The 19,255-nt window shown below is 32.1% G+C and overlaps 1 protein-coding gene across 6 annotated transcripts in view; it reads right to left on the minus strand.

The window, feature by feature from the left end:
• LOC126884772 (uncharacterized) overlaps positions 1–19,255 on the minus strand; it is a 786,660-nt gene that overhangs the window by 231,835 nt on the left and 535,570 nt on the right. For 4 of the 6 annotated variants that reach the window (XM_050650991.1, XM_050650992.1, XM_050650994.1 and 1 more), the window contains one exon: positions 5,741–6,173. In XM_050650991.1, the coding sequence (XP_050506948.1) occupies positions 5,741–6,173 (433 nt within the window). Of the gene's footprint in view, positions 1–5,740; positions 6,174–13,473; positions 13,574–19,255 lie in introns of those variants that run through there. The other 2 variants (XM_050650996.1, XM_050650993.1) reach the window with 2 other exon arrangements.

Here is a 19,255-nt window from a genome sequence, read left to right on the forward strand (position 1 = left end):
CATGTCTGTTTGCCCTATTCCTCTCCCAGCTAACCTATTAGCATAAGTTGGACGTATTAACATGTTAACAACTAGGTGGCAACGCATCCCTTGTAACGGCATGTAAGTAGATCAGAGCAATATTACTATCTATTATTATTATTTTTTGAATTTTGGAAGCATATTTAATTTTGATTAATATTTTAATTAGTTTTTTTAATTTTTAAAAAAATTTTATTTTTTAACTTTTCAACAAATATTCATAAACTGCATGCATCCATTTGCTTATACATACTTATGAGTATCTGTTACTCATAAGTGTGCATTTGTATGTATCGCATTTCTGAAATGTCAACAGTTGCAAACCTTTATTTTAAAAAATGTTTTCGAATTTAGCTTTCTATTAACATTTGTGCAACCAGACAATGTTCTAACTCTGGTTTTCTTTAATTGTAGCATTTAACTACTTGTAACGCCGACCTGAAGATGATCTGAATAATGTAGAGATCGAAACCGGTCGTCAAAGTATAATTAAATGATTGTGAGTAAGTCTTTGTTTCATTACTACATTCTTTAGTATCAGTTCTCACCTCGTCTATCCACTTCTGCCTTGGTCTTTCAACTGGCCGACGTCTCACCATGGTTCCACTAAAGCGTCGGTTTCCTCGAAAGCGGCACCGAAAAACTGCGACCGTAACACTGCAATGAACGACGTCAGATTTCGGTGAAAAATTCAAGGTTCTTCACTGCGGCAATGAAATGTGTAAACTCAGAAAGCGGTGGCTTCCAACGCAACCTTGGGAACCCCACTGCTGTTATTTTGCGTGGTGCAGTTTTTTATGACGTCATTCATCACAGTGTTACGGTCGCAGTTTGTCGGTGCCGCTTTCGAGGAATCCCAGGCTTTATACTTGGTATTCTGTCATTATCCATTCTTATAAAGTAACCTGCATAGTGCAATCTTTGAATATTTGCATAATTTGTGGTTAAACCATTCACATGAATAGCCTTCTCAATATAATGCCGTCTAAATAAATGTTTTGAAATGCAGTCCAAATAGAAATTTTAAGCAATAATGCCCACATTGATACGAATTAGATTTTTGAACAATATCATAGTAACATTCTATAAAGACGTTCCCATCACTCTTAGTTTTCAAATAGTTCAGTAAATGAAGCTAATTTCCATAGCTAAACCCCATAGAAATTTACTAATCAGGACGTTTTAGTACGAATACAAAAAAAGAGCTGTTACCACAATAAACATAGCCAAAATCGAATATCTTGGTCAAATCTTGAAGGGCAGCGAAAGATATTGATTGCTGCAACCACTTTTACAGTGAAAAGTTGACGGAAAACGAGGACCAGGAAGACGAAGAGTTTCCTTGCTGAAGTGGTTCAAACAACAACTACAAACCTTTTCCGAGCAACAGTACGCAAAGTACAAATTGCTATGATGGTCATCAACATCAGAAACGGATAGGCACTACCAGAAGAAGAGGAAATGTAAATAGAGACAGTAAAGAGAGATTGACGTAGGGACGATCCTACATGAAGCAATGTTAATATAGCCCCTACATATAACAAATGCAACGACAGAGATAAATATAAATGGCTGAGTATACAGGGTGATTGATTAGTAGGGTAAAGCTCAATAGCTCCGCTATAGTAATAGATAGCAATAAAAGTTAATAACAAAAATTTTAGCCACCTTTGAGCTTCATATTACAAAATTAGTTAGAATATTATAGGGTGTTCGATAACACAGTGGCAGACCAAACTTATGTTTTTTTAAATGGAACACCCTATATTTTATTTTAAATTCGAAATCCTGTTAACTTCTTCATCACAAAAATATAAAGGTTTGTTATGTTATACAGGGTATTTACAAAGTTATAACCAATTTTATATGAAAATCGTAACAAGTTCAACTCCCTGTATAAATAAAAATAAGCAAAACAACAATGGTTTATTAATGCCATATTTTTTAACGTATTGTCAAAATTTTCAAGAATGGTCGATATTGCTAATTTTCTTTATATCAAATACAGGGTGAGTCAAAACGGAAGAACATTATTTTCTGAGTAATTTTAAATGGAACACCCTGTATTTTATATCACTATTGAAAAGTATCATTACCGTACTTTAATTTTTAGATAACATTCCCTATGTCTAAATTTATTAGTTTTCACGATATTTTAATTTTTCAATGGACCAGTAGCGTGGCCACCAAATCACCAGAATTTAATAAACTGGACTGATTTTTTTGGGGTTACGTTAATAATGAAGTTTATAAAATACCTCCAACAACAAGGGATAAGATGAAAAATAGAATACAAAGTGTATTTCGATGTGTTAATTTACAAATGCTCCGTAGAGTAAGTAGCTCATTCAATGATCGTTTTTAGGCGTACATAAATGTGTTAGGAGATAATTTTGAACACCTTATGTAATTAAATATTAAAAATATTTTATTAAAAGTAACTTTTAATTTTTTCAAACATGTTTTTTTGCAAAATGTATTACTGATAAATTATGTTTCGTTCTTTATTTGTTACATTGTTACATTTACATACAAAAGTAGTGTTTAATTGTCTTCACAAAATATTGTATTTTGTGTTTGTGTGTTTTTTTGTGAAATTTATTACTAATTTTCTTTGTTTATTTGTTGCATTTACGCAAAAAGATAGTTTTTAATTGTTTCAAAAATGTTGCATGTAGTGGTTGTGTTTTTGTTTGTAAAATGTATTACTAATAAATTATTTTTATTTCTTTATTTGCTACAGTATTACATTTATCACCGGATTGATAATCGGTAATTTTCAATTGTCAATTCAGTCATGGCTTACTTAAAATTTAGATAAATTTAAACACCTAAAATAATTTGCTCTGAAAAATGAAAATATCTCGAAAACTAATAAATTTGGGCATATGGAATGTTATATAAAAATTAAAGTAAGTTAATGTTACTTTTCAATAATGATATAAAATACAGGGTGTTCCATTTAACATTACTGAGAAAATAATGTACTTGCGTTTTGACTCACCCTGTATTTGATATAAAGAAAATTAGCAATATCAATAATTCTTAAAAATTTTGACAATAAATAAAAAAATATGGCATTAATAAACCATTGCTGTTGTGCTTATTTTTATTTATACAGAGAGTTGAACTTGTTACGATTTTCATACAAAATTGGTTATAACTTTGTAAATACCCTGTATAACATTACAAACTTTTATATTTTTGTGATGGAGAAGTTAACAGGATTTCGAATATAAAATAAAATATAGGGTGTTCCATTAAAAAAACAAGAATGTGTGTGTACTTTGTACGCACGTAAGAAGTTATACTTCTACTACATATTATGTGATTTTTTAGACAATACCAAAAATTTAAAAAAATAAAACGCACACAAACACATTGAAAAATGCCACAAATAAAAAATGATTTCTGAACGATAATAATTGTTGGCAAAAATTTTAAATTAGCATTTTCTGAAAAAAAAAATATATAACAAATATACTTACAATCATAACATGTATAAAAAAATAAAAAAATAAAACTTGCATCGGGAATTGAACCCTTGAATTTCGTGCCGCTTTGACTCGTAATCGAATTGTAGACTCACTCGTCCAATCCGACATTACTTATCATGTGGAAAAATACGGTAACTGAACGTTTTACTGTGTAACAGTTGTTTTGAAAATTGAATTATGTAGTTTAAATTTTGTGGAAGAAAATATAAAAATATAACAAAACAGTAAGAAAACAATATATTAGATGAAGATTGGTAGAACTTTTGTTGGTAATCAAATTAAGTATGTAAATCAAAGCATTACATACCTACTAGATAAATAAATCTACGCCAAAAAATCATAATTTAAAAATAAAAATCGAACCTAATTTGGGATTTCTCTCTAAAATCCGCATTCTTGAGAAAATAAATGTATGTATTTCAACCTAATCCAAATGTATAATTACAATATGATTATAATAAAAACTACTTACCAAATTAGAATGAGTTTTCCTTGTCCAAAATAGTCCAAAAGTCCAAAAATATAGGTATATGAATACTATTTAAAAAGGCAGTATAACTATTAACTAACTTTTGTTTGTTGTTTCTTTTCACACAAATTTTAAAACGCAACAACCATAAATAATCTAACTACAGCTGTGCCACAGTCGCCATAATGAATAATTTTTGACATGTTATTTGAACATCCAATCAGAACAAAGTTATAATGTGCATGCGCCCGGTCGCTAGGTTTTCCCATATAAAAATTTACCCTCTATCGCCGGTAAAGAAGTATAACTTCAAAAATATAAGTTAGATCTGCCACTGTGCTATGGAACACTCTGTAACATTCTAACTAATTTTGTAATGTGAAGCTCAAAGGTGGCTAAAATTTTTGTTACTAACTTTTATTGCTATCTATTACTATAGCGGAGCTATTGAGATTTACCCTACTAATCAATCACCCTGTATATAATTTGGAAACAACATGTTTTTTTAGAAAGTCAAAAGAAAATAAAACTTCTAAAATGAAAATTTGTCATTGTTGATTCAATAACCACTTTCGTAAAACTTTCCTCTGTGATTACAAAACTATATCCTCGCTGACTTTTCCAATAATCTCCACTGACTTAAAACCACTCGGCAAGTTGGGAATTTCTGTTGCTTTATTAAATTTTTAGAAATTACATAACCTTGGCTAATACGCCTCAATGGACAAGCATTAATTCCAGCAGATTTAGTTACCAAAATTAGACCAGAGTACAGTTATTTAAGGACTATAAACCTCTTTGCTTTATGAGAACCAGCTAACAGGATGAGAACTGTTCCAGGAGTGATTGTATTTGTAATAGATAGACTCTTGTGCTGACTAAATGATGTCCTAGCTGGCCTGGCATTAATTTTATCTTGGATAGGATAGGATATCCTAGGTTTCTTGACCAAAACAAATCTCTGTCCAACAACAGTTATCTTTACGTTGCATATTTTCTAATTTGAAACGGGTTATATGCTAGCTTTTTTAGTCAGTATTTTTTATAGCTTATCTTATTCTTCACGTGCCATATCTGAATTATCTAACGTTCTCTATCAGCATTGCGAAGGCTGCTCGATCTTCTGCAACATAGAATAATTGTACTGCATTTGAGAACTGATTCCATTCAAGAAAGTTTTTTAACCAAGAAACTTGTTTCCTTTAAGGATCAGTTGTAGTATTCTATATTTTGCTTTTCAGGATCAATTGTATTGTTCTAGATCGACTTCCCCTCACTATATGTCTCAGATAAGACATCTTCCGATGTTTACACAGTTTTTAACAATTGTCTAACTTTGTTGACTGTCCTTAGTACTTCCTTATTAGTTTTTATTGCTGTAAAAAGTATCTTCGGCATCCGTCTATCCACCTTTCCAATGCTTCTGTTCTGTTCATTCTTGATACTTTTAGTGTCCAAAATTGCTACACCATACAAAAGTACAGGTCAAATATAGCACTTAACCATTCTTAGTTCTAATCAGATGATTATTTGAACGAAATGTTATCAGTACCATAAAAGTAGTTTTAGTCTAAAATAGTATAGAATATAATATATAATCCTTTTTATGTATCATAGAATGTAATTACTACCTGTTAACACTTTTAGAAAACTTAAACGATTTTTTTACAACTATTTACTGATAATGATAACTTTTACCTTTAACTGTACTAAATGCTTTACCTTTATTAAAAAAATAATAGAATGTACAAACCTTCTGTAAACCAACGGTGAACCTAGAGGACTCTCCGCCACGTCCCTTCTGTACACCCTGGGAGACCCAAACGGCGAACTCCAGTTGATAACGGGAGCAGGTCTGCTCCCAGGCTCAAAATAGTCCCAGTCGCACTCATCTATAGGAAAACTGGACGCCGTCGAAGAGCTATCATTGTCATCCTCCTCCCTCGAAGACGTCTCCTCCTTGGAGGAGCTGTCCGAATTGATGAACACCAACTTGTAGTCGTCTCCCTCTGGCAAAAGGATGTCCCATACGTCTGAGTCGGGACCTCGGCGCCAACCTGGAGTACGACCAGTGACGGTGTCAGAGGATTGGTTGGATGTTTTAGGTTTGAGGATAGTTATAGTAACGCCCGCCACCGTAAAGGTTAGTACAACAACAGGAAGTTTTCTACAGAGATCTACAGGTGCTGTTAATACAAGTTAGAAAATATTTGTTAGTATAGTATCCATATTTATAAATTACGTCACATAAAATGTTCTGTCTTCCATATACGCCAGTCAATGGGAACAAGAATAGGATATTACCTCCGAATTCTATCCTACTGCATGGATTTTAATGACATTTTGGGACTAGCCTCTACTTATCTCCTAATTCAAAGTCTACCCTATGCCGATGTGTGGTTTTTTCTGATTAAAATTAACACGGAATTCGCTAAAAAACCTAATTCTAAGCAAAAACTGTTCTATATTTTTTTTAAAACTCAATACTTTTTGAGTTATTCGTGGTTGAAAATTGGCCATTTTCATTGAAACATAATAAATACCTTTTCTAACGGTTTTTTGCGAATACCTTAAAAACTATGCCTCTACCTAAAAAAACTATATTAACTATTTTTGTAGGTTATAAAAAAGCAAAGAGACAATTGCCTTCATAAATCTTCTAGTTATAATACAAAAAGAGATATGGTAGGTGAAAATAGTTTGTTTTTTGGTACATTCCCAAATTGGTGTATTCAACTTGAAATAACAGAGAAACGGTCGATTTTAGGTGTATTATCCTACCAATACCTTTCGTAGTGCTTTAAAATGAGCTACATTAAATATCGATTACATTAAAACTAAGCGAGATATGCTGCAAACAAAATTGATAACTGATGTGTTTTAAGAAAAAATGAGAAGTAATTTTAACCCCCATCCACCAAAATGCAAATTCACCGTTTTCCTTTTACAATACCTTTTATTATAGTGTTATTTCTATGTTCAAAAAGTTGGACGTGTTTAAAATGAATGGTTTTTTGAAAAAAAAAGATCAAATTATAGAGCGCATATTTAAATTTTCTTAAACATTTTCCTTTTTCTCCATGTAACTTAAAAATGATAAGAGATACAGTAATGAAAAATGAAAAGAAAATTTTTATCTGAAAAACCCTACATTTTTGTGTGGTATCTTTTTTTCATAACTCTTATCATTTTTTAAGATTTTTAAGAAAATTCAAAAATGCGCTCTATAATTTGATCTTATTTTTTCAAAAACCATTAATTTCAAACCAGTCCAACTTTTTGAACATAGAAATAACACTATGATAAAAAGTATTGTAGAAGGAGAACGATGTATTTAAATTCTGATGGATGAGGGGTTAAATATACTTCTCATTTCTTCTTAAAATACATTATTCGTCAACTTTTTTGCAGAATATCTCGCTTAGTTTGAATGTAATCGACTTTTAGTATTGCTCATTTTAAAGATGGCTACGTATTTAACACGCTATTATACGGTGTAGAGGCCTGGACTCTCAAACAGAACAACATAAAAAATATTGAAAGTTTCGAGATGTGGTGCTACCGTCGAATGCTGAAGATAAGTTGGGTTGAAAGAATCACAAATCTTGAAGTAATACGAAGGATAGGAAGAGACCCAGAAATTTTATTAACGATAAAACGAAGAAAACTCGAGTATTTGGGTCACCTGATGAGAGGTCATAAATACGCATTACTTCAAAATATAATGCAAGGAAAAATAGAAGGAAAACGGAATCCAGGCCGTAGAAGAATGTCGTGGATGCGGAATTTGAGAGAGTGGTTTGGCTGCACCACTAATGAACTTTTTAGGTCAGCTGTAAACAAAGTCAGGGTAGCCTTGATGATTTCCAATCTCCGATAGGAGTGGCACAAGAAGAAGAAGATTTTAAAGATCTTTTCAAGCACTACAAAAGTTATTTGTATCATTATACACCTAAAATCGGCCGTTTCTCTGTTATATCAAGTTGAATACATCGATTTGAGCATGCAGCAAAAAAACAAACTCTTCTTACCTACCATATCCCTCTTTGTGTTTTATCTAGAAGATTTATGAAGGAATGAATCTCTTTGTTTTTTTTATAGCCTACAGAAATATTTTATATAGTTTTTTTGTTAGATGCATAGTTTTTAAGGTATTCGCAAAAATCCGTCCGAAAAGGTGTCATTTTTCAATGAAAATGGCAATTTTCAACCAAGAATAACTCAAAAAGTATTGAGTTTTAAAAAAATAATTATAGTACAGTTTTTGCTTAAAATTAGGTTCTCTAGCCTCTTCCGTGGCTATTTTAACCAAAACATTTGTCACCACCGAGAAGGGGTGGGAACCACCCCCAAGATAAAAGCGCACATCGGCATAGGGTAGACTTTGTTTCTTGAGCTATTCCCTACTTACTGTGAAAATATCAAGTAAATCGATGTAGTAGGATGGAATTCGGAGCCAAATACCCTCATTGACTGCCCTAATATCTACGTACATTATTTTACAAGTACATAGCATATCTAGAAAAAAGATACATCTTGGCAACACTGATAGTTTATCAAGTTTTAATGTTGTGCTTTGTTTGTTCTTCTATAATCGAGGAAAGCTGCTAACATGGTTGAAGCAGAAGTAAGAAAACAAACAACAAGAGCAACAAAAATAGGGGCTAAATAGAGAATATGCGGAGCTGCTGCAAGGCCTATAATGACATAATATACCCTAGATACGCGACAAGAAACGACAAAAACCAAAGGATTGCTTGAGGCAACAGCAATGAAGATACTTCTTGCATAGCTGGAAAGACTCTTTTAGACACGGAAGTGGAGAAACAAGTGAAAACATAAGGAATATCTGTGGAGTAGATGATATTAACAAATATTGAACAAATTACACCCAACATACAAATAAATGGTATCACCTTTCAGAGTTCCCAAAGCTTCATATACCTGGGCAGAGAGCTAAATACTCAGCGAAGGTAAAAAGAAAAAAAGAAAAAATCCTGGCTCCGAAACATCAGAGATTGGATCCACACAACAGGGACTGACTTAATTCATCAAGCCCAGAACAGAGAGACATTTGCCATATTGATCGCCAACCTCAATAGAGAGGGCACTTACGAGGAGGAGGAGATTATATTAACGGTTGAGTGCTAAAAAGGAAAAGAGAGTGGACTGAACCTATTAACAGAATGAAAAAAAGAAAAAATGGTAAGAATCGCTCGAGATAAATCCCCAACGAGACAGAGAAATATAGGTTGACTCCCAAAAAGATGGGGTGACAATCTGAACGTTGATGCAGAAGGAAGGACGAAAAAAAAACAATAATAATAAAGCTGGACATTGAAGCAGGAACACATAAATACGTTACATCATTTGAAATGTGTTGTTACAGTAGGATGCTTAGAGTAACATGGACACAGAAGAAAAGGAACACGGAAGTATTGCGAGAAATGGGCAAAGAATACGAAATAATAAACACAATAAAAATAAGAAAGTTACAATATTTGGGACACGTAATGAAGGGACAACGATATGAAATGCTAAGACTGATAATACAGGGAAAGATAAGAGAAGGGATGCGTATAGGAAGGAGTGTGTCATACTTGAAGAATTTAAGGGACTGGTTTAAATGAAGTTCTATAGAACTCATCAGAGCAGCTGTAGATAGAGTAAAGATGGTGATGATGACATCCAACCTACGGTTGAGACACGACACTTAAAGAAGAAGAAAAAATACACCAGGAATAGATCACAACAAAGAATCAGGAATACGTCTGGATCAAAGATATACATAAAATACCTGTAAACTACATTAAAAAATCACGATGTCAAATCCCGGTATTCATTCTTCTCTTTCCCTCCAAATACTCCAAAATAATTTAGAAAGTCTTTACGAGTAATTTTATAGTGTTGTCGAGCTGTATCATGCATTTGTTATTGCGTAAATATTAATATACCAGACAGAAATATTTATGTACTGTATGTGTGATCAGCCCTTTTGTTTGGAAAAAAGAATTAAATATGTCTTGGATTTATCAATTTTCAGTTTCAGTTTTGTTAGGATCATTTTGTACTCGATACACAGAGTATACCTGTGACCAAGTAGTGATTTTGACGTAGATAGAAACGTTTAATAACGGATGTCGATACTCGAGCAAGGGAATTATACTATAAAACAATTTAGGTTATTGAAATGTTTATCACATTTTTTAAGTTAATCTCAAATTTAATAATTTTTTTAAAGTTAATAAATATTTACAGGAAGGGATAAGACTATGATAAGATTTTTCTTCTACATTCTGTTTACTAATATTTATAATCAGAATACACAAAATATATAAAACAACAATTAATAACCTCAGGTATGAATTTATACAGGGTGTCCCCGAAGCTATCACATGAAATTTATTTTTTTTATTAATGTTTTGCATAATTTCTGTACAATTTTCAAACGATTTTAAGTTACAGTTTTTCCTTAGTTAAATTTTTTAAGCAAACTATATATATTTAATAAAAATGAGTTGTTTGCATATTTATTAAATCTCATTTAGCAGGTCATAAACTATTCTTTCGTCCAAACAAAAAAGTTTTGGTTTGGGTTTAGTGTTAATAACTGTGCATGTGTGTGGGAGTGTGCATGTTTTAGTGTAAAAATAAAATAAGAATGTTTATAGACAAACAGCCGGGATAGGTAAAATTTGCTAATCATTTTAGGCACCGTAAAAGTCTATAGCAGAACCAAAAATAACGTATGAGCACTAGGCCGCCAATTTTCAATGGCACATGCGTCGACGATGGAAAATAAAACTTTCGTTTATGGACCTGACAAATAAATTATTACACTCAAAAAAATTTAGTTCGTAATATTGATTAACAGTGATTATTGAATAATATTTCGTTGTAACAACAATTTAATTTTTTGTTTCAACGAACTTTTAGACATTGATGAATGTATTTGGTTATTGTCACAATGATTGAATAATAATTGTGAATATTAAGGCGGTATGTTATGTTTGAGGGGTCGAAAAAATTTATAGGAAGAGCTCGATTTTTTGTAGTCTTTTTCCCATGTATTGCTACTTTTTAAACAATAAACATTTTTAATTTTTAGCTTGTCAAATATTATGTAAAGTTGAACAACGAAACTTTTATTTTGTATTTTTCTTTTTGTAGGAACAATATTTTAGGCCTGGCTCCCGCATACCAAAAAAAGTTTAATAATAGCAAGCTGAAAATTTGTTAATAGCTTAACGGTGTCTAGTCGGACCTATTTTAATGTATGGGAACACTAGAACATCGGAAGTTTTAATTGTGGAACGGGATTTTAGTTGTGGAACTTGTCATCCTGACAAGTTTATGATTGTGAAAACTAGCAGGTTGTCTTTAAGTTTATTCAATAGCAACCTATATATTATAATATATGAAAAAATGTTTGTCCGACAAATATGTTGGGTATTTTAATAAGTCCGACACGTAGAACATGTCAAATGACAGGAATTATGTTGGTGATAAAAAACAGTCTAATTTTTGTATGAGAGTTTAATGAAAAGGTAACAAATCAATTGGAAGTTCTGTCCGACAAAATACATGGAACGTTTTCGTAGTCTGACATTCCAATTTTTTAACCTGTTCCACAAGTAAAACTTCTCCTGTTCCAGTGTTCCCGTACATCAAAGTTTGTCCGACTAGACACCTTTAAGCTATTAACAAATTTTCAGCTTGCTGTTAATAAACTTTTTTTGGTACGCGGGATTCAGGCTTATTTCCAGGCCAAATATTTTCAATGTTTTTCAGATTTTGTTAAATAAAAAATGAAGCACAAAGTTTGCGACTGGGGTATACAGGGTGAGGCAAATAAAGGGCCTATTAGAAATATCTCGAGAACTAAAGGCAACAGAATCATAAAAATTGAAATAAAGGGGTTTGAAGGATGATCTATTAAATGAAAATATTTTCATCTCTTTGCATATATAACTTTGCATATATAATATTCATTTTGCTTATAACTTCGTTTTTTTAAATGGGACACCCTGTATATTTTTACATTTTTGGATTCTCTTCGATGTCTTCTTTCTTAAAATATGAGGTTTTGTACTATTATACAGGGTATTTTAAAAGATAATTACGTTTTTTATTAATTTCGTAGCAAAATTAACACCCTGTAGAATTGTAGTAGTTTGACATCTAAAACTCTACTTACGTTCAAATGATTTTTAATATACTCTACTATTGTTAAGAATCATTAGCATAGCTAAATTTTTAATTTTAGTATACAGGGTTGGTCGAAACTCGGAATGAGTATTTTCTGAGTTTTCTTAAATGGAACACCCTGTATTTTAGTATTGTAATGAAATGATATTTTATGGTACTTTTTTATTTCTTAAGCATTCCCTATACCTAACTGCTTTAATTTGTGCTTAATTGTTAATCGCACCAACAATCTTAACTAAGTAGGTATTTCGATAGCTAAACCAATATTGGTAATTTTAAGGACCAGTCTGGATTAATATGTATTTATTTCTGAAAAATTATTTGGGATTGAGTATTTCACGGCCACCCTAATAAAATTTTACGTATTTTTTGTTGCAATTAATGTTTAGCTTGAATCACCAATAACTCACAAATTAAAGCAGTTAGGTATAGGGAATGCTTAAGAAATAAAAAAGTACTATAAAATATTATTTCACTATAATACAAAAATACAGGGTGTTCCATTTAAGAAAACTTAGAAAATACTCATTCCGAGTTTCGACCAACCCTGTATACTAAAATTAAAAATTTAGCTATACTAATGATTCTTAACAATAGTAGAGTATATTAAAAATCATTTGAACGTAAGTAGAGTTTTAGATGTCAAACTACTACAATTCTACAGGCTGTGAATGTTGCTACGAAATTAATAAAAAAACGTAATTATCTTTTAAAATACCCTGTATAATATTACAAAACCTTATATTTTAAGAAAGAAGACATCGAAGAGAATCCAAAAATGTAAAAATATACAGGGTGTCCCATTTAAAAAAACGAAGTTATAAGCAACTTCCGGTATAACCGGAAGTTGCAAAGAGATGAAAATATTTTCATTTAATAGATCATCCTTCAAAACCCCTTTATTCCAATTTTCATGATTCTGTTGCCTTTAGTTCTCGAGATATTTCTAATAGGCCAGTTATCTGCCTCACCCTATATAGGGATTATTGATATAAGATACATCCTGAAGTGATTCCAGTAGAAGTAAAACAATCCTATGGGAACTGTCCAATTCAAAACAGATCCCTCCCTGGACTATGGGGTCATTTAGCTAATTAGAAACCATGCTATAATTAAAAACCTACTGTATAAGCGTGTAAATAATATATTTGCATCTTGATAAAAGAATTGTACAAAATATTTTTTAAAGGAAATAAATAAAAAATATGTGTCACTGTTCTATGAGAAATAAATAATAATATATTATGATGTTGTGTTGTTATTTGAATAAGTATTTACCTGTGTATATCCGAAACACGACATGCGTTGACTTCCTACATAACAGAGCCTTGTGGGGTCTGTCAATCACAAACGAACGGTTCATGTCTGATTCATGTCGTTAATAATTCACTATTTCAAATATTTATGTATTGTTTTCAAATATTTATGTATTGATGTAGCAGAAAATGCAGAACATCGAGATTTATTTCAATATTTCCTCTTCTTATTTACATGACTGTCTATAATTCTCACAATATTCAGTTGGTTTTATCTTGTGGTCTGATAAGTATAGCACGACCAAATTCACTTTGTATTTGAGATTTGAATGCGCACTAAGATGAAGATGCACTAATTAGGAAGATTAGGAATTAATTAGGAAGTAACAAAATTGAATCCAGTAATAAACAGACTAAGAGGAAGGCCAAAAATAAAATGGAAAGAGTAATACAAAAAATGGTATTATATCAAATATGGAAATTTCAAACTGAAGAGAAAATATTCAGGACAGGAGAGAGTGGAATAAGACGTTAGACAAAGAAAAAAACATAATACCTAATCTTTGAGAAATAAGTTAAAGGATTTATGTGAACAAACTACTGTGTTAAATGGATTAAAAGAGCTTAAGGAAAATTGAGCCACTTATATTCTACTAAGAGTCATCATGGGTCAATATATAAGTCGACACTACCAAAAAATTAATATGAATTCCTTTTGAAACTATGTTTTTATTAACAAAAAATCTACACTTTTACCTAATATTCACGAAGACTTGATAACTGATGTACATACAATAACTCTAGAATCTCATGAAGAGTTTTATAACTTTTTTTCCAAGAAACAAAAATAACCCTACTTCTCAATTATTTATGATGGTTCCAACGTCAGGTGAATTTAATAGCACAACACAAACAAATCAATTCCAAAACGCGATCAACTTACGAGTCGATAGCACCAATAAAATCCAAGAACTAACCTACGATTTTGAAAAGACATCGGCCTCCACTGTCCATCTCACCCAACCTACTTGTACGAGGGCGCTTGTTATGGGCATATGCATATATCTGCTACACCTCCACGGTATTTGCCATGGTGAGAGCACCATGTTCCCAAGTACAAATATTGTGTCGCCGACCACGAACGAAATCAATTCTGATCGAAATCAGTGCAGGACTAGGGATCGATTTTGAGGAATATGTGGAATCAGATCTTCGAAGTGAGAGCACGCTTCCCACACACGCCTATTCAGGATTATTTTTCAATATATTATTTAAATTTATGATAAATAATGCGTTTTTTACTAATATTTAAATCTAGAATAGATAATTATGTAGCCAATTTGGAACTGGTCCGCTTTCTGTATCGCATTTTAGAAAAAACAAGTGTAACGAATAACATTCTGTAGGAAGGTATAATAAAACAAAACGCGTATCTTTCTTATTTTATTCGAATCGACAATAGAACACTATAATGCTAATCGTGTACAATTTAAAAACAAGAAAGTGGTCCCGAAAATGGAAAGACAAAAGAAGTATGGATTCTTTCAAGTTAATATTGTAATGAATATAGTAGCAATGTGGAGTCAAGAATTTGGGGAGATTTTTTAAATGTGTTTATTGTAATAGCTGTGGAAAAGCTAGTGAAAACAGAAGACTCTTAATTCTGAAAGAACTAAAAGAAATCATAAAGTAAAGAAACAGGGAATAACCTGGAAAGCATACCAAAGAACAAGAAGGATGCAATTCAAAATTTAAGGTAATATAGGTGCATAAGAAAACAAGATAAAAAAATGACACAACCATAGGATAATAGATTCTTTTAAGTTAATATTGTAATGAATATAGCAACAATGAGTCCAGAGAGTTTGGAGAGATTTTTTAAATGTGTTTATTGTAATTTAAATATCGCTACAAATGGAACTTCTATACAAAATTATTACACGCATGGGTAGAAATTAACAAGATTGTCAATGTCGAGAAAATGCTACAGTTACTAGAAGACTGAAAAAAAACTTTACCTGCCAACTTCGCTCCGAAGAAAGCTACAGTCTTCGTAAAATACAAAAAACTACACAATGCCAATTAAAAGTCTAAAAATAATGCAATCAACATAGCCTCATTGAAACTAAGAATCTACGAATTAAGACAGGTGGCCAGACAACAAAATCCAGATAATTTGCATTTTAAAACATTACATACCAGAGACATTACTAACAAGCACTGCCAATTATAACAAACTTTTAAGAAATAGGAATAGATGCACCACAATATAGAACGTTGGCAGTTTCCATCAAAATCTATGTTGAATTGAATCTGGTAGTAATAAACATTTAAATAATTGAAAATGTACTTATTAAAATAGGTAATATTTAGTAACATTTTTTTTTCTGTTTATAGCTGTCTTCTGTACTGTTTTAGCTCTAGAAGAAATCAACAAGATGATAGGTTCCACAGCAACTGTGGCATTAGCAGGAATTCACATCATACAGCATGTGGATGTGTAGACATAAACCATGCTGGAGATCTACTCATAAGACACTTCGAGAATAAAAGAGGTTACAACATACACTGCAGGAAAAGAAGACAGAAGAATAGTCGAGAATTAGAATACCACTTAGAAAACAATTTTGGATTTCATGGAGAAATGGAAAATACAAATCAAGACGGAGAAGACTCTATTTTTCATCTTTACGCAGCAAAAACGAAAGTAGTAGAAATAACGATGAAAGGAAACCGAATCCAATCCGAAGAAGTCGTAAGTTGGAATCTACCTCGATAGAGTATTAAATTTAAACAGGAACACGCAAGAAGTCAAGAGAAAATGCATCTATGACAAAAATACTAAATTTAATGTTTCATTTTCAGGACCAGCCCTCAATCGCAGGCTATCAAGGTTCAGTTAAACTAGGCCTATGTTAGACCTGTGATATTTTATGCAGTTTCATTTTATAGTTTAACGGCAAAAGTTCAAACGGAAGAACCTAGAAAGATCAGAAATGGCGTGCTACAGACTAATAGAGAAATCGACATGACCGAATTTCAAATGCAACCATCCAAAAAAGCTCCAGTATTCACCACTGATGGAGGTGGCCGAGAACAGAGAACAAGATACTTCATCCACCAGGCTATAATAAGACTCCTTACAACTAGAGACATCCTCAACAGAAATCGAATGCAGATGATATACAGAGAAAACCACCAACTGATTGATCATCTCATCACGGTCTAGCCAGGTTATTGACAAAGACAGCCAAGCAGGGAAGTAGGCACTATGTTAAAAATAGTACCAGTACCTACGTAAAACTGATTGACCGTCTCATCACGGTCTAGTCAGGATGTTGCCGAAGAAGCCAAGCAGGAAAACAGGTACCATGTCAAAAAATAGTAGGTACCAGTACCTACAGAAAACGACGTTCGGATAGAATACAGAAACACAGACAACCAGGTATTCGAAGATGATTCGGCACCGCAAAGTAAGTGAGCAAAAGTGGAGCGTTGGAAAGAGGAAGAAAAGAAGACTGATATATTTTGTAAATATCTGTGTAATGTAAGGGCAATAAATGTTTTTATTTTTATTTTATTTTTTTTATTAGTCAAAGTCATCAATCCTATCCAATTTTTCACAGTCTGAGCTCTGTAATCTGGAGTTTTTTTAAGACTATCTAGAAACAAAGCACAAGTTCACTTATGCAGCCTTTTTTTGATTTTTCCTGTCTTTGTATGCAGGTCAGCAGCTGCAAAATAAACTGCACTTCTTATACCCCTACACAATTTTTTTGAAGCTTGTGTACTGGCGTTGTATTACTTTTTCTCTATAATAAAATGCGAGCGAGCGTCACCGGACTAGTGCCACCAAATGGCGTCACGGAAGTAGCGTCACGAAATATGGTTCTAAGCAGAAAGAGGCGCTGTAAATTAGAGTCCATTTACGCGACGAGAGGAGTCCGTTGTAGGTAAATATGTAAACTTTTTTATATTTATTATAATCTATAACAAAGACTTTAACAACGGTTCTATGTAATTCTTAAATATTATTTCTGAAGAGAAAATTTAATTAGCAAATAAAAAAATAATAAATAAATAATAAAAGTACTTTATTTAATTTTAAAAATATTATTAATTAAAGTTTTAAAAATGCACAAAAACATAGTACCTATGTAATTCTTAAATATTATTTTTGAAGCGAAAATTTAAATAGTAAATAAAAAAATAATAAATAAATAATTAAATTACTTTATTAAATTTAAAAAATATTATTTGAATTTTAAAAATACAGAAAACGTAGTATGAAGCTTCGCGCTAGTCTACAGTACCGTCTACAGTACCACCATTTTTTGTACCTGTGTCTGGATCCGAATCTGGAGCACGATGGGCGAGTTAGGTAATATTTTTGGGTTAATCAAATACTCAATTATCGATTGTCATTTCATACATAGTATTTGCATAATTAAGTTGGCAAGAAAGATATTTAAATGAAACCAATGTCAACAAGTCGTCGATACTCAGTCTAATGTATTAGACATCATACGCTAAATTACAATTTTAGCTGTACATTTTCAGTGAAATTAAAAAATGTATCAAAAATGTAGGATGAAAATAACTCCGAATTGTGTAATCACTTTCTTTCTACTTTCTGTTTCTGTTAGAAATAATATAATACAGACGTTCGTTTTTAATGGTATTAATTTTAGGTCAACAGATCATAGATAAAATAGCAGCAACAACTTACGAATACTATATACGGGGACACTACGAAGAGTTCTACGTCAGCTTGAATACAATCGTGAGTTCCTTGTTTCTTTAGGTTAAATCTGGAACGGATAGGCATCGTAAGAAGAAGAAGTTAAAAAGCAGAGAAAGGAATAGACAACAAACAGTTCGTTGATACCATTGACCAAGAACAATATACGATATCTTCTTCTTCTGTTTCTTGACTGGTTTTACAACTCGGGGTGAGTCTTCTCCTCATACACTATAGCCTTCCATCTTATAAGATCTTGCGCTTCCATTTGCGATTGTTTTACTACAATCCTAGATAAATCATCTTCAACATCATCGTTCCATCTTTTTCTGATAAAGGCCTATGATCTTCTACCATCTGGTCTCTCAAAAATGACTGCCTTTAACACTCTGTCTTCCTCTGGTCTTACCAAATGACCTATCCCTCTTATCTGGTTAGCTTTTACATGTCGAACGATGTTTTCAGTACCATAAACAGTCACCAATTCAACATTGTGGCACCTTCTTCATCTCCACTCTTCTGTCAATTTATCTTTTTCTTCTTTTGGTGCCTATTGGTTTCGAATATTAGCCATCATTCTGGCTATAATTATTTTATTAACTGATACTTTAAATAGATTAGTTGTTGTTGTGGAGAACTATTTCCTCAGGTTCTTTAACCATGATATTCTTCTTGTCCCAATTTCTCCGTTTAATCGTATACATCACTTCAATTTATCTCTTTGAGGGCCAACTATTTCTGAGAATCTTCCTTTCAAATACCAGCAGCTTATTTATTTCTCGCTGATGTAGAGTCCATGTTTTATTTCCATTTGTAACAAAAGGGCGAATAGTTGACATGTATAATTTTAATTTAGATTTTATTTTTAGAAACTTAAATCTTTATTGGTAGGGGTTATAATGCTCTATTCCCCGCAGCTATCGTTGCTGAGACCTCTTTCTCTATGTTGTTGTCATCTGTTATTACCGCCCCCCAGATATTTAAACTCTTTTATTACTTCGAAGTTGTGGTTATTAATAGTTATGTTCTGCCTAACTCTTGGCATTGGATTTTTGGTTACTAG

Source organism: Diabrotica virgifera, chromosome 5 (assembly GCF_917563875.1).
Source record: "Diabrotica virgifera virgifera chromosome 5, PGI_DIABVI_V3a".
In the NCBI taxonomy this organism is placed as follows: Eukaryota; Metazoa; Arthropoda; class Insecta; order Coleoptera; family Chrysomelidae; genus Diabrotica; species Diabrotica virgifera.